The 15,611-nt window shown below is 40.7% G+C and overlaps 1 protein-coding gene across 8 annotated transcripts in view; it reads left to right on the forward strand.

Annotated features, from left to right (window-relative positions):
• dlg3 (discs, large homolog 3 (Drosophila)) overlaps positions 1–15,611 on the forward strand; it is a 135,053-nt gene that overhangs the window by 98,327 nt on the left and 21,115 nt on the right. For 7 of the 8 annotated variants that reach the window (XM_061835328.1, XM_061835330.1, XM_061835332.1 and 4 more), the window contains 2 exons: positions 101–203; positions 15,403–15,517. In XM_061835328.1, coding sequence (XP_061691312.1) covers positions 101–203; positions 15,403–15,517 — 218 coding nt within the window. Of the gene's footprint in view, positions 1–100; positions 204–3,575; positions 3,887–15,402; positions 15,518–15,611 lie in introns of those variants that run through there. The other variant, XM_061835335.1, reaches the window with a different exon arrangement.

Below are 15,611 nucleotides of genomic sequence, written 5' to 3' on the forward strand. Positions count from 1 at the left end.
CATGTCTTTTTCAACAATTTCAATGATCACAAATTTGTCCTAAATTTGGACGAAATTAACAATCGATCAAAATATTTTTCCTTTTCGTTTTGGTTTGCAGGTGAACGGTGTGAATCTAAGGAACGCGACGCACGAGCAGGCAGCGGCCGCCCTGAAGAGAGCCGGACAGACCGTCACCATCATTGCTCAGTACAGACCTGAAGGTAAGCCTCGTGTTCGTCTGCTTCCACGTCATTTGAAGTGAAGTTGGCAATCATAGGTCCAGCCATCCATCCATTTTCTTTGCCGCTTATCCTCACGAGGGTCACGGGTACGCTGGACCCAATCCCATCTGTCATCGGGCAGGAGGCGGGGTACACCCTGAACTGGTTGCCAGCTCATCGCAGGGCACATCGAGACAAACAGCTGCACTCACAATCACACCTACGGGCAATTTGGAGTCTCCCACGATTGCATGTTTTGGGGATGCGGGAAGAAACCGCAGTGCCACGGAGAAAACCCACGCAGGCACGGGGAGAACACGCAAATTCCACACAGGCGAGGCTGGGATTTGAACCCCGGTCCACAGAAATGTGAGGCAGATGTGCCAACCAGTCAAAGGTCCATCATTTTTTTGTTCATTTTTAAAAAAATCCTTGATGTCCTATGACCCGCAACCTTATTGAGGATAAGCGGTATGAAAATTTGAATGAATAAATGAATGATGTCCTGTGTGTGATGTGTTTCCAAGATAATTTGGGTTTAAAATATCCAGGATGCTATTTTTTCAAGCTATTGAGCTTGTCTTTTATGCCTTGTGGATAAGTCAGCTGGATTTCTAATATTAGTATTCAATTTATAAACAAGTTTCACACTGATTTGATCGCGGTTCTCTTTAATTTGAATACCGCGTCTGACCGCAGTTCGAGTTTACTCTGAAACCCAACGTGTATTCACTTCTACAACTTCTGCTTTTACTTTCGACTCGGGCTTTTTTGCCATCAGTTATGAAAGGCTATATTCATATCGGAGGTCAATTCCGATTGTTTAGCTCAATGGCACGAGTCAGATTGGAACGTAAGTCCAGCCTGAGGTGGTGCATTTTACTTTACTGGCCCGTGTGCTCCGCAAATTCTGCCTAGCAATAAGTGATGTCATCACGTGAAGAGAAGGTTATGTGGTTTGAGACTGAATCACTTTTGTCTGTGTTGTTCAGTGTAGATCGTCTAATGCACTCTTTCACAACCTTTATTGAATCCAGGCACATATTTTTACATGACAAAAAAAAAAATCTCATTATACCAATTCACAATACGAATTCGAGCCCATTTTCACGGCGATCAAACAGAGCCGCTCGACATTGCGGGAGACATTGAATCATAGAGAGAATATTTACAATACCCGAGACTGTTGGTTGTCACAACAGATGAGAAACATATTCAAAGAGATCATTTTGTGGAATACCAGCTAAAAATATCGATGGATTTCGGTAAGGGTTAATGTTTGGCCGTATGCGCTTCCGCATTCATGAGCCGTCTCCCCGTCACTATTTTGGATTTATCCCTGATTGAGAATAGATCCAGTAACGAGGTATTTGTCTGCGTCCAGACTTTAATACGCTTTCAAACTTTTCTGTGTAAATCTCGACGACTTACTCACCAGATACATGCGTGGATCCAGTTGTCCAAGACAAGCGGAAGCGAATTAACAGTCCAGTTTCTTATCGGTGAAAGCATTTGACTTTGGCATCAAATACGGGTCCTCTATGTCGCGTTTATCTAATTTTTCTCCGTACCTTTGTTTATTTTCACCTTCTAAATGTCTGACGGGATCGGACAACACTCTTGGACGTCGTGCTACAAGACATATATCCGTGTCGTCTCCAACCGACTTAGCATTAAACAACGCTTTGCTAGGCCGGCAATATGGCGACGTAAACAAAAGTCACGTGATTTTATCACATAGGTGCACGAGCTCTATATACACTGCATACTGAAAAAAGCGAGTTCAAATCCAGTCTCACATGTGTGACGTTTGCTGTGTTTGAGTTTATAACAGTTATGATATCTGTCACTTTCCAAATTTAATATGGTGGCAATGTTTAAGTACAATTTTGGCCTCAGGCCTATAGTTAATGTCTATCACGTTCACTGCTTTTCAAGATGCATTCTGGGATACATTGATGACGCTACAAGACATTTCACCCTTCCAGATTGCAAAAGACAAACTTTCTCCTGTGACACCACTAGTAAACAAACCCATCCATCCATTTTCCAAGCTGCTTATCCTCACAAGCCTATCCCAACTAACTTGGGGCGAAAGGGGTACGACGCCTGACCTGGTTGGCAGTCAGTCGCAGCATGTCGACATCGACACACCTTTACATGTCATGTGACAACGGCAGAGTGTTTGAGAGAGCAGGACAAAAACACTTTCCTCACGATTAAACAATTCAGCACGCAAGTAATGACTGTGTTTCGCTATTATTTTTTTTTTGCACTATTAGTCCATCTTTATCTCTATATTTTTTTGGCATATTTGTTTCCCATTAAACTTTACTAGTAAAGTACTGTGCTGCAAAAGGCAGCTTTGGTGAAACTTGTAGGCAGGAATTAGGCACTAGTGTCCTTTTCAGTCCTTGATATCCATCTTGTGTTCTACAGTATGTACTCGTATTGTGTTTGGCATCACTAGTAGAAAATTGTTGGCGTACTTTTAGGTCAACTTCATGGTACTATTGAGGAACTAGGTAACATCTTCACATTAGGAATACTAATAGTGATGTCAATTTCTACCAGTTAACATGTGATGCGTCACTAGTACTACTTGTAGCGTGCCGATGTCAACATGTGGATGGTTTTGCCTTACTAGTAAGACGGAGTAGTCCTACTAGTATGCCAAAGTTTTCTCACGAGTGAGAATAAGCCATCTGATCCTCAAGATGTTTATATTAAAGATATCAAATAAATGCTCAAACACCTTTTTGTAAAGCTGTACGAGCATTCATCCATATCCTTGATGAGGAGGCCACTAGTGCCTGACACAGGTTATGTGTGTCACTTGTGATAGTTAATTGTGTACTATTAGGCCAAAGGTTGCACTAATAATAGTGGAAAAAAACTGGTAAGACTTAGTTGTTCAACTAATCCATCCTAGTCATTCGACTAGTGCGTTGACATGTCTTAGTAGTGATTAGAGTGCACTTGTACACGATCGGGACATTAGCTTTTTGGAAGGCCATTTGCTCACCTGACTTCTGGTTGGGTCTAGTAGCATACCTACTACAACAGTAGTTTGCTGGCAAGGTTTGATTCCAAACCAAGAGGCTGAAAGTGGTACTAGTTGATGGAAAAACAATACTCGAGATTGTCATTTTACTAGTGCGCCCGAGTCATTGCATGGGGCCGCAGCGCTACCTGGTTTGATCGCGGAAGCGCACTCGTGTCCGGCTTGTGAATCGCTCGCGCGGACGGATATTGAGTGCGAGGGGGGGGGGGGGGCGGTGCTACGGCTAGCATGCAGCCGGTTTAGCGTCGCGTAAGGCGGGCAGACGAAGCACGGTTGGCCGCCCCCCTTTTTTTTTTTTTTTTTTTTTTTTGCTCTCACTGGCGACTGGTTCAACCGGTGAACGCTCACGCGCACCAGGCTGCCCTGGCTCGGGAAGAGGGAGGAAAGAAAAGGCTGGAGACAAGGAAAGGGAAACTTTAATTGAGAGAGGAAAAAAAAAAGTGGAACTAGGCCAAGCGAGTAATTTGAAATCGGACTGCCAGCCTCGGTGTTGTTAGGATGGGGGATGGGCCGGTGAACAGCCGCAGCAGTCCAGCTCAAGCCGCGTGAAGTCGCTCATGGCCGGCTGAAAACCCGACAAAATATCGGCGGACGCCAGCGAACTTTACGGCCATTTGAGGTGAGACGAGGCACCGTTTTAACAAAACAAAACACAACAAAAAAGAAACGTGAAGGTGGGGGGGCGTCCAAATATTTTGTGCTTTCTTCTTGTGTTGGGGTTGAACAAGTGTATATAGGTAGCCCGATGCTCTGTTCACAACTAACCTGTGTGTACTTCCTCGGTAGTGGAGTCCACACTGGAAGTTCTAGCCAGTTAGCTACGTAAAAAACACACTTAGATTGGCGAATAACTACAATTACATTTTTAAAAACATACATTATGTATACTACGATGTTTAAGGTTCATTTGGACCGGGTTTCCCCCCCACGCGTTAGTTAATTTTAATGCTTGGCACTTGTTTGCTATTAAACCACATCGATTCGATTTTAATCTCGACGTCGTGGTTACTCGACACGGTCGAGGCTTGGATTAAGTGGGGCTGTGTAGTGGGACACGGTGGGGAGTCATTGTTATGCCTTTTTAAAAGTCACTTCGTTGTGACTCTTATGTAACTCGAGACTTTTAGGTGGGGACGCACAGGTGTGGTTCAACAGGTGTGTATGGAAAGCCATTTTAAGGTCAATATACTAGTATGATATTTGTCTTCACTAGTAAAAACCATTCACCACTAGTAGAATCATTGTGTCTTAGTGGTACGTTTTTTCCTACCACTATTAGTTACACTTTTGGCCTACTAGAATCCTCTGAAAACTTACGAGTCAATTACTGTGCTGCACTAGTAACAAAACTTGGCTCCAGTACTAATGTAGTAGGAACAGGAGGGTCACTAATAGTTTCAACAAACTAGTAGTTGCACTAGTAATATAGCAAGGTATCCTTTTAGTGTGCATAAAGTTAATACACTAGTAGACGACAGTAACTCTTTGTCCTCACTAATAAGGTGACTCGGCGCACTAGTCGAAAGACTTAAATCTGTCTTAAATGTAAAGTTTGGTTTTCCACTACTGTATGGCATTTCTGGAGACAAGTATGACAACATTGACGTATTTTGGGAGGCAAAGCTGCTGTTGTTGACATTTCCGCCCTACTTTTATCACTAGTGACGTGCTGGATGTTATCTCGTACATTTTCAGAATCTCACTCATACTCAGTTGTCAACTAGTGCACTGTTTTACCACATTACGAATAATATACTCATGTATTTCTCCTATTAGAATACCAAAGTTGTCATGCAAGTGAAGATATAGGGCATGCATCTTAAAATGGCTATCAAGCACAGTTTGCCACGAAGCCATTTGAGCATTTATTCATTTTTTTTAATTTTTTTTTACATTAGACTCCCACCATCTTGGTTTTAAATGCTGACAAATGCAAACACACTTGAATTGTTGTCATGGCATCAGCTTTACAATAACACAGTGTGACATGTTTACTTTCTAGTTTTTCTAGTTTTTGTGTGCGTCGTCTTTTTTTTCCTCAGCATTCCATGAAGACATAATGACAAAGATATTGTGAGCTCCTATCAATAGAAATATGCAAGCTCAACCGAGAGCCAGACTCGTTCATCCTTCGTCTTGATTTCTCACTTTACTTTTGCATTTTTTTCAGATCTTCAATAGATTAAACGTGTGCATATTTTGTTTATATATATATATATATATATATATATATATACCGATCCGATCACAAAATGGAGCAATGAGTATTTTAAAAAAATGACCTATTAAATTACTGTTTACTTGTGTAGTCGCATGTTTAAAAAAAGTACATATTTACAATTAATAATTTATCTTTTTTTCCATCTATTTATGCCACTGAGCCATAGTGACAGACAAATGTCTTTTGTTAGATGGATGGTGTGCTGTGAGATTTTTGTTTTTTTTTAATTGTAAAGTACCGGTATGTGCCTTAGCTCCAAAAATTGTTGGAATTCGCTGGTCTGGTCAACTCGTGTTGAACAGAACGGCAGCATCTGTGCAAACAACTACAAGCGGCAGCTCTCGGTTGCTCGGCTACGTAAAGTTTTGTTGACGGCTTGCATGCCGTATCGTATTAAAAGTAGGTGAACGCACCTCAAGCAAACCTAACGCGACGTTCTCTCCTGTACAAGACGCTGATACAGGTTAAATGTCTTTCTCTGAGGCAATTACGTGACAAGGCAGATAGGGGAATTATGACATCAAAACGAAAGAGCCGATCAGCAAAAAAACCCACCAATTAACATCCGATCCAATCAAATTGGCGTCAAGTCTCTTCAATTATCTTGAGTGATCGATTTAGTTTCTGTACCTCAGTAATGTTTGTTTGCTTCTTCCACTGACAAACCATGAAACCCTCTTTTTAAATGCAGAAAATAACATGCTCTGTTGTTCCCCTTTTTGCTGTCCCTAAGTGGGCAATTCCTGACGCAATCATTTACTCACTTCAACAGAGGGGAGGGGGGGTCGGAATGTTGTAGTTTGCTTTGCTTGTGGTGGTTGGTAAAAACTTGTGTAGTTCTGAAGAAATTACGAACATCAACTAACATAAGGTACAATACAAGACTCTGTCCACATTGAACTTGTGTATTAACATGGATAAATTTGCTTGCATACTCTCATCACTCGGTAACATATTTGGTATTTCTTGAGTAAATTTTTTTCTTTTTCAAGAGGGAGTGAGTCATTTTGCACGGGGATTGAGGGACTCGATGAAATTGAACTTAATCCTTGAAACCAGATCTTTTTGGCATTATCACAATGAACTTGTATATACATGCTGTGCTATCCACTCAAGATAACCGCTTTAAATATTCTCAGCTTTTGCATGATACTTTCCTATAGACCGTAAAAGCAAACCATCCCTTTAAAAAAAAAAAAAGATCTGAAAGATATTTATGTATACTTATTTACTGTGTATTTTACTGTGAATTTTTGCAGCTATGTTGAGAAATTTTCTTCTTTTTCGTAAAACACCCCCTACCCACCTAGCTACAGAGACACAATTTAACTAAATGCTTACGTTGAAATGTGTGCCAAGGTTGTTTGAAAAACATGCCATCGGATGTTAAGATGTCAGTAATGTGTGTGTGTTAACTGAAGTTATCAATGTTTTTGAACTGTATTTGGTTAAAAAAAAAAAGCAAATTATAATGGTATAATCAATTATGGATGCTCTTTGGATTGACAAGTACCCAAATTTACTCAAACTCAAAAATGGGATGTCGGTGCATTCGTAATTTTAAACTCCTCTTACATTTCGCCGAACCATATTGCCTACAACTAAGTGTGTACGATATTCTCCCACAATACTCACTTTTTTTTTGTCCCTCCTTTACACAAACTATATGTAGATATACTTTATCCCCTTACTTTTGGGTTCCTTGAGCATATCTGGGAGGTTTACTTTCTTTCTCGTGTCTCTTAAAGCCTCTCAGAAGGAGCAGGCTGTTGGAGCGTTACACAATTTTCATCGTGTTCTACAGAAAAATTCACAAAAGGGTGAGGGTTGACTGTAATACTGTCCGACAGCAGCACTTTAGCTATGTGGTTGGTCACATACTCCAAACTTTGCTCTGTTTCACCCTGCAAAGGCCACTTATCTGTGTACAATATTTAACTACTTCAAACATGCAAGACATGTGCTTGCTAATGATTGACTTCCTGAACACCCTCCACCCCCACGCCCCCTCCGTGACCTGAGGTCTCTCCCAGTAACACCCTGGCATCCCAGCTTGGTGTGTGAATGTGGAACATTGTTCCTTTTGGGTTTTTGGCACCAGGAACCAATCCACCCCCTGCCCTCGGTATGGTGTTCAAGGACAGTCTGCGCAGGAAATGGGGAAGTAAATGTGATTTAATGTGCGTGTCGATTGACTTGTGGAACGCGTGTAACTAAGCTAAAACATGTAGGTGTGGGTAACGGGAAAATGTGGTAAGCCTCTTTGGGAAACCTCAGCAAACTTAAGCTCCAAAGAGGCAGTCACTCACATTTGGAAAAATGTACAGGTGTGGTCAGTCATGCTCTCGGATAAAGTTGCTAGTGTGATTAGGGAACAGAATATCAAAACCTTGGACAAATTGGATTAATATCACATAACTGTAAATTAAAAAAATAAAGTCAACAAATACATAACTAAAATTTAAAAAAAATTAAACTCAGAAATGATCATTTCCAATTTCAACTGATATTAGTAGAACATGATATAAAACGGTATTTAAAAATTTTCATGAATAAAAATTCTTCATCTGAAAGACTTATCTGGAGAAAAGTTAAATGTACTGGCCTCTCAAGGAATAAACAGTCTGTATCCGCAATGTTTTGAAAATGCTGAAAATTTAATTCACGTAATCGGCGTAAGTGGCAGCAAACTAGCGATAGATTATAACAAACATTCCTGTCGGCAATCGTGATGTATTGTTATAATCTAGCGTAATTTACGGCGGTATCTATTGTCAATCCATTGATGAAAGATAGCAGTAGATGATCTATATCTTACTAAAGCATGTAGAGGGGAAAAGTTTTCAACTTCAAGATAACGCTGTACCACAGAAAAAATAACCGTTCGAATTTCAAAAAATGAACAGACTACTCTGTTAGAACTTAGATCAAGTTCTAGTTAGATACTGAAACATTACCTGTGTTGTATCCCAGATTTTTTTTCAGTGTAATTGAATTTCCATTGCCAAGGCTCATGATGCAGATGACTTTCTACGTAAATGCGCTCTGAGTACGTGAAGCAGCTCCGAACATGCGCTTTTGGCCTAACTTCCGAACATGCTCAGAACGGTTAACTTGCATTTCCTCTTTCCGGGTGAATACACGTAAATTAATGTCAAGACTCCACAAAATAAGCGACGTCTTTCAATATTTATTTTTTCTACTCGTAACAAATTTCATGCGTGATTTTTCGTGCTCGACTGCAGATTTGCAAGCGCGAAGGCACGTGGTCGCGCTCGTCAAATGTGAGAGACTGTAAGAAGTGTACAGTAGTAAACTCCAGGTACATTATCTGCCTATACAATGATACCTTGATACATAAGTTCAGCAACGTTTTTGTCTTTTTTTTTGCTATGCAATGAGCTAAAATTGGCGTTAACTTACATACTACCTTCAGTGCAGGAGTGAAGTGAAAGGCGGGGGGTAGTTAAGATCTTCTAATGCCCTCATTTTGGGCTAGGACTCGTCAGGTTTCTGACATTGCTCACTAGGCCACACACAAAACTATTATTATTGGTGTGTCTTTTGGCTTGTCACTGTGTCTAGTAAGGAAGTAAGGGAACGTTGCTCGTTGCCATTTGGTTGCTTTTGATCTCGTAAATTCAATTTCATGTATCTTGCACTAAGGAGAGACTTCTGTTGGGCCACTCTGCTTTAAATCCCCGCCTGGTGGACGACTGCAGTGAAAACTTTTCCCCACCTCTCGACTGCTACTTAAGTGCTCATCCACAGTGATGGTCATCCATCTTCACTTCATTTTAATGGGAATAATAATAATAATTTAAGTCAAGGCACAATTGTAGTATTTAAGCTTGTAAATATATCACACGCTTAGACCCTAAAATGCCAGAATATAATTAAAAACCCATCGTACAATTTTCCCCTTTTAAAAAAATGGCTGGAAGGTTTCATTTACAGAGAAAATGAATTGAAAATGCAGTTTTATGTTGCCTTTGCAACCCGTAATATGACATCCATTATTAGATTTTTTTTTTTTTTTAAAACACAAAGCAAATAAACATACTTGTGGCAAAGACTTTGTGACTTCTGCTTACAACCCAGGCTAATCTTTGCTCCTCCCTGATTTACAAAGAGTTTAGAACAGTTGAGATAAAAAAAAATTGACAGAGATTAAGACTTTCCAATTGAAATTTTTGTTATCTTGGGGCTTTACAGAATGGGTCCAAAAAAAAAAAAAATTACTAGGTGAATTTGTTAATAATAGTTGACTGTCGTCGCTTCGAAAGAGACTCGACAAGGTCATCGGCAAGAGGGCTGTGTGTCCATTGGATTCACTCCCTGCAAACAGAACCCACTCATGTTACAAGTGTATACCGTACGCGTTGCGTAAGTGGATCAAAAGACGAGCCGCTGTCCCCTCAAAATAAAATGCGTGACTAATGAGGACACGCAGCTTCAGAACAGTCCCAGTTTCTATTAGCTGTCTCTTACGCCTCCCACCGGGCCCACCACCGCTGCCGAAATGTAAAATACAGTAGCTCTTGTGTGTGAAGTGCTGTAAAGGTCTGAGCGGGAATCAAAGGGACTCATGTTTCTCCTCGCAGCGTTTCGGAGACGTGCTCGTGAATAATTGACGGCGTTTAGATTGCGCATAGATGCCAGGCTGCTCAGACACGCTCGCTGGACAAAACATTAGTCACACATGCATGATCGCGACAACAGTGTAGGACAAAACTTGAGGGCTACCAAGGGGTACAAATTTTCTGAGCCTCGGATCGGTAACTTTAACTTCAGTAACACAACGCGGCAACAATTTGAAAAATCAGATAGTAGGAAGTAAAAAATATAGATTTTTGGGGAAGGTCTTGTATGATATCAATTCTTTCTCAACATATTTCCGCCACCTTTTTGTTTTGTCTGGTACTTCGGGAACACCTCGCCACTGGAATTGCAATACTGCAATATTTTATGCTCAAGGTTATCCTGCTATATGTTTATCATAAATCTGACAGAATCGATGCCTGGTGGTAGTGGAAGTACAAAAACTTTAGCTGTTAATTCTGCTCGTGTGTAATTTGCTTATTCAAAGGCTTAAGTGTGTTTTAAAATACTCAAATACAGTACTGGATGAACCTATTTGTGTTTCGATTGCTCTTTCAGTTTCAGGTTGTAGTTTTACTCCAAAGCAAGGCAGGATAGAGGAACATTTGTTTCCATCACTCTTCCTGTTTGTTTTGGGCCAACAAAGGGCGACCTATAAAGTGGGTTTAACAGGTGTACCGTGACTCCCCCATTTTTATCTTGGTGGACATTCAAAAGCAAAATGTCAACCCTTATTTTTTTCCCCCCTCCTTCTCCAAAAGGGCTACTTTTAATTTTTGACCGACCTCTGCAGATCTTGATGTATCGTACAGAGACAAGTCTGTATTTTCATGTTGTCATTAGTCGCCGGGCTTGGCAGCCACTCATAGTCAGGAGCCGAGCATTCCCTCCCCCATCTCCCCTGGGGAGTTTGCGGGCTGATTGTAGCTCACTCTTCTTCCTGCTCCTCTTGAATGTCCACAGTTGAATGGCTTCGGAAGGCGGGGAATGCGAGGTGGCGTTCAGCCCAGCGTTCAGGTTGCCCGTCGCCATTTGGTCGCTTTTGGTCTCGTTCTCCTGTGGCCCCTCCTCAGTCCTTTTCTGGGCTTTGTTCTGTTCACTCTCCTGTGTCTGACAGACAAGTGGACACAGGTGGAAAAAGTCCTAACGTACTGTACTTAAGTAGCAGCCGATATACTTGTTTAAAAAAAAAAAAAAAAAAAAGTCCCTGATTTAAAATGGAAGTATAAATTTGATTCCTGTTTTTAGTTTCAAAAAGGTACGGACAAAGGTAAAAATTTCTCTCCCCCTCCCCCCGCAAACAGTTACATGTATATACAATACCAGTTTTGATAATTTGGCACATGGAGGGGTTAAGATGTGGGGTACTCCACACAAAGTAGTTCCTCGCTTTTATTAACTTGCATAGCGCTTATACATTTAGTATCAAATAACATGCGGAATAAAAAAAATCGCATTGCCATAAGTTTGTGGACTGAGTGACTAAAAAAAACATTTGAAATTAGCTGTTAACCCAAAAACTTTTTTTTTTTTTTTCCAAGTTTGGTCAAGATAATACATTCACCACAAATCATTCTTTTAGCTCTTAAGACAAGATCAAGTCTTAAGAGTGTAAATAAGTCTTGCTATTTTGACACACCACTAAAGTCATAACAGTCGTGCCAAATTTGAATGATGAAAGAAAATCCCCAATGAGCCTAATAAATAATAAATCCATAATAAATGGAATAGATTATTTTCTCCACTGATGTAGTACAAGGTTAGTCTTTGTGATACTGTCAGACATTTGTGATTTTTCTCCCAATTCATTGTGATGCAAAGTTGCTCCGGCGGAGCGAGCTCAAGGTTAATAATTAAATCAAACTCAGAGAGGTTACTTCTCCCTTTCCTTCGAACATACAGCCTTGTTTGTTGATGTTGTACATGCGCTCTTCCGCGAGCCTTAATCCATCGTAGACACTTCAACTGTGTTTTAGGCTTTGGGAAATTAATCAACCGGGCCCCTTGTAACCTGGCAGGATATCTTTCATCAGAATTGCACGTTTCCCCAAGCGCATCCGAGGACCATTTTATTTGTAACATTAACTTTTCCAAGCGCACGCTACTGACAGCCAGCATTGCTCATGGGACAAATATGGCGAGAGGGGCGTGTCAACCCAGGGGTTAAGACAATGCGGCTATCCGATTGGCTAATATTGTACCAGTGAGTGACAGGTTGGAAAGGTCCATTATCTTCAAACATGTATTTTGAAACAAATCTTGGAATTTACGTTACATCCCTTTTAAGCATTTGTACTTCATTACTTCCCCCAGTCTGTATTGAATGAATGTGTTGCCTGGGCTCTGGAAATCAGATGTCTGGTTACCGTTCCTTGGTGCCTCTGGTCGCTCAGACCAGGGTGGCAATGGCAACAGCCCCAACAGGGGTGTGCCTTTTATACCCTGTAGGTTTCGGCAGGAGGGAGGACGGATGTTCATTGACCTCCATTTTGTTTATGCACCTGCTCACTGTTTAACTCCAGTGATGTCATCCCCAGAGGCGTGGATGTTTGCTTCTTGTCTACTTGTTGGCCACACTCTGGACTTTGAGCGCTACAGGAAGTGTTGGCAGTTGTTTGATTACATTGATAGTTGGTAGTCAACACCTACAAAGTGTTTTGTATACAGTGGCATTTTAAATCAAAGTTGAAGTATGTCGTAATCTACTAACCTATCCAATCCATTGACAAAATATGTGCAAGTATGATCGTAATTCTGTTGCGTGACCAACTATTCGCACGTTGGCCAGCAAACTAATTCATTGTTTGTAACCTCAGAATGTTATTACAGTAAATATTTTGTTAGTGTAAAAGGATATGTTTTCGGAAACCAAGTACGCCAAGAAGCGGAGAAAGGAAGCTAAACCCATGGCTGCTAGAATCGTAACAGTTTCCTACATTGTCATAATTTCAGTAAATGTTTGAATAACATTTTAACTAGTGAAGCACTAAGTAATAGTATTTTTTCACTAGTTGTACTAGTAGCACACAATCAACTAGTGCTCAATAAGTAAGTAGTAGTAACATAGTGAGTGACATCCAGTGAGAACATTGAGTGAGCTAAGGTGGTGCCATTCAGCATCAGTCTTTAATGAATTAAAAAATACTTGTGGTTCCAATTTCGCAACTGACCCTAAAACCTCCCGCTGACCCGAACATTTTTACACCAAATAGTAAATCTGTCAGGGGCGAGGCTCTCCACGACCCCATGCGGCGTGAGCTCGCCCGTTCTGCTGCGGAAGCAAAGAGTTAAGTTGAGTGTTTGATAGCAGCTGCGGCGGGCAGGAGGTCGGCGTTGCCGTGGTACTTCCTCGTGCGCGGTGCTGCCGATTGGCAGCACTTGCACCTCTTTACGCCCCGATAACGTTGTGTATTTAAGTCTTATTCTTCATGACACTTCCTGCTAGGTGTGTGTGTGTGTGTGTGTGTGTTCCAACTGTGACATGCAGGTAGCTTGCCACTGGCTAAATATGCATACACTGTGAAAATGCATCTTTTCTTTGACTAACGCACTGGTGTGCCCCCTTTGAAATGCCTTGTTGGTGCGCATGGTATGGAGAGAAGTTAAAATAGTGATGAAAAATTAGCAATAGGCATTGAGAATTGCGAGTGGATTGTGTGTGTGTGTAAATACTCGTCCCATGTCATAGCGGTACTGAGCCGTATTAAGTCAACGTTTCGTGTTTTGCCGTGTCCGATTTTTGACATTGTTTAATGATTTTTGGACTAACCCATTTGCCATACCACAAAGACAGTATGGAAGAAATGAAAAATGAAACTTTATTTTCAAAGGACCCGTGATCAGCGTAAATCACCAGATACACAGCACTGGTTTGAACTGTGACATATAAAATTGACGTTTAAATTTTCTTTTCAGCATTTGACTTTTATTCAACATTAAAGAATAAACAATCTTTTCTTTCACTATTCAGATAGATTTTAATTGGAGGTTGTCGTTGTGTAATAATAGACAATTACATGTTGGGAGAGTGAGGATATCACAGAGATTAATGGTTACTTGCATGTCCAATGTTAAGTTATAATTGGACAATGTAAAAATATTTTGTTTAAAAAAAAAAAAAAAAGCCTGCCTAGCATAGCCAAGTTCTGAAATGTAGGAAATTGGAACAATTTTTTTTTTTTTTTTCTTACCTCAGCTGCAATTGAATTTGTGGTCTTATGACAAACGACCACCCTTTCAATGTTGTTTGTAGTCTTCCTTCCTCGCCCATTTTTTTTCTCCATGAAAACACGATGAAAACCCTTTATTGAACATTTGTGTGATTAATTCCCTGTTATGTGACATTGCTGCTTGCTTTAGCCAGATCTGTGATAAACCATCTGTTCTGGGACTCAATACAGGGATTCATTCAATTTTCCATTTGACACTCCGTTCTGAAAGGCATACCACAAAAACAGTGGTAAGCCTCACCCAGTACATTTTGAATCCACAAAAACTGAATTTATAACTCCTTCAAAGGAAATATGATGATCAAAACCCCCCTTTTTTTTTTTTTTTTTTGTGTGAATGGTATACATCCATTTTCTATCGCAACTTCTCTTCATGTGGGTCAGGGGTAAGCTCGAGCCTATCCCATCTGACTTTGGTTACATTCTTCGGAAATTCAATCCAAGCGTGTTCTGTAAACTCCACAGCGTTCACAAACTCAGTTGTTGGAATGCGCCGTTGGGTTACTCAGAGCGCCGCGCTCTGGGAGTGCCAGAGCATGACTGAGCAGCCCGGGTGTCACGCAGGTTGCCATGTTTGCAGGCAGAACTGAGACATTCAGTATGGCAGGTGGACTGACATATTCCTCGCCAATGGACAACTAAATTCATTTGTTAAAATCTGAAATTCATACACTCTCAGAAAGCAGTGAGAGCATTACTTTGAATAATCAAAACATACCCTTTATGGACTGTGTTAAATTAAGACTCATGTGGGCAATGACCAATATTATTAATTTGTGAAAAAGATTTTGAAATTGAACAAATTTGGGCATACAAGGTTTTTGCAAGACAGCAACAATATAGACAAACAGCTATCCCTTTTTTTCCCTAAATAATTGTTTTCCAATTTATTTTTATTTTTTTTTATTTTTTTTTTTTTGCTGTCGCACTTTTCCCGAGTCGGCTGACAAGGTGTGTATGTGTGTGTGTTTTACGTATGTTATATTCATATTATCATTCCACGAAAACTAAAACACATCATGGTTGAGGAACTACTTTCAGGAGAGTTTTGGCTGACATCACTTTTTTTTTCTTTTTCTTCAGAGTACAGCCGCTTTGAGTCCAAGATCCACGACCTGAGGGAGCAGATGATGAACAGCAGCATGAGCTCAGGATCCGGTTCCCTGCGCACCAGTGAGAAACGCTCCATCTATGTCAGGTAAAGAGGGAGGCCGCACTCGCGACTTAGCCAAAATAACGGTAACCTTTGATAATGAACCTCAGAGGGCCTGATGTGAACTGGGGGGGTGGTA

This window comes from Syngnathoides biaculeatus, chromosome 11 (assembly GCF_019802595.1).
Source record: "Syngnathoides biaculeatus isolate LvHL_M chromosome 11, ASM1980259v1, whole genome shotgun sequence".
Taxonomy (NCBI): Eukaryota; Metazoa; Chordata; class Actinopteri; order Syngnathiformes; family Syngnathidae; genus Syngnathoides; species Syngnathoides biaculeatus.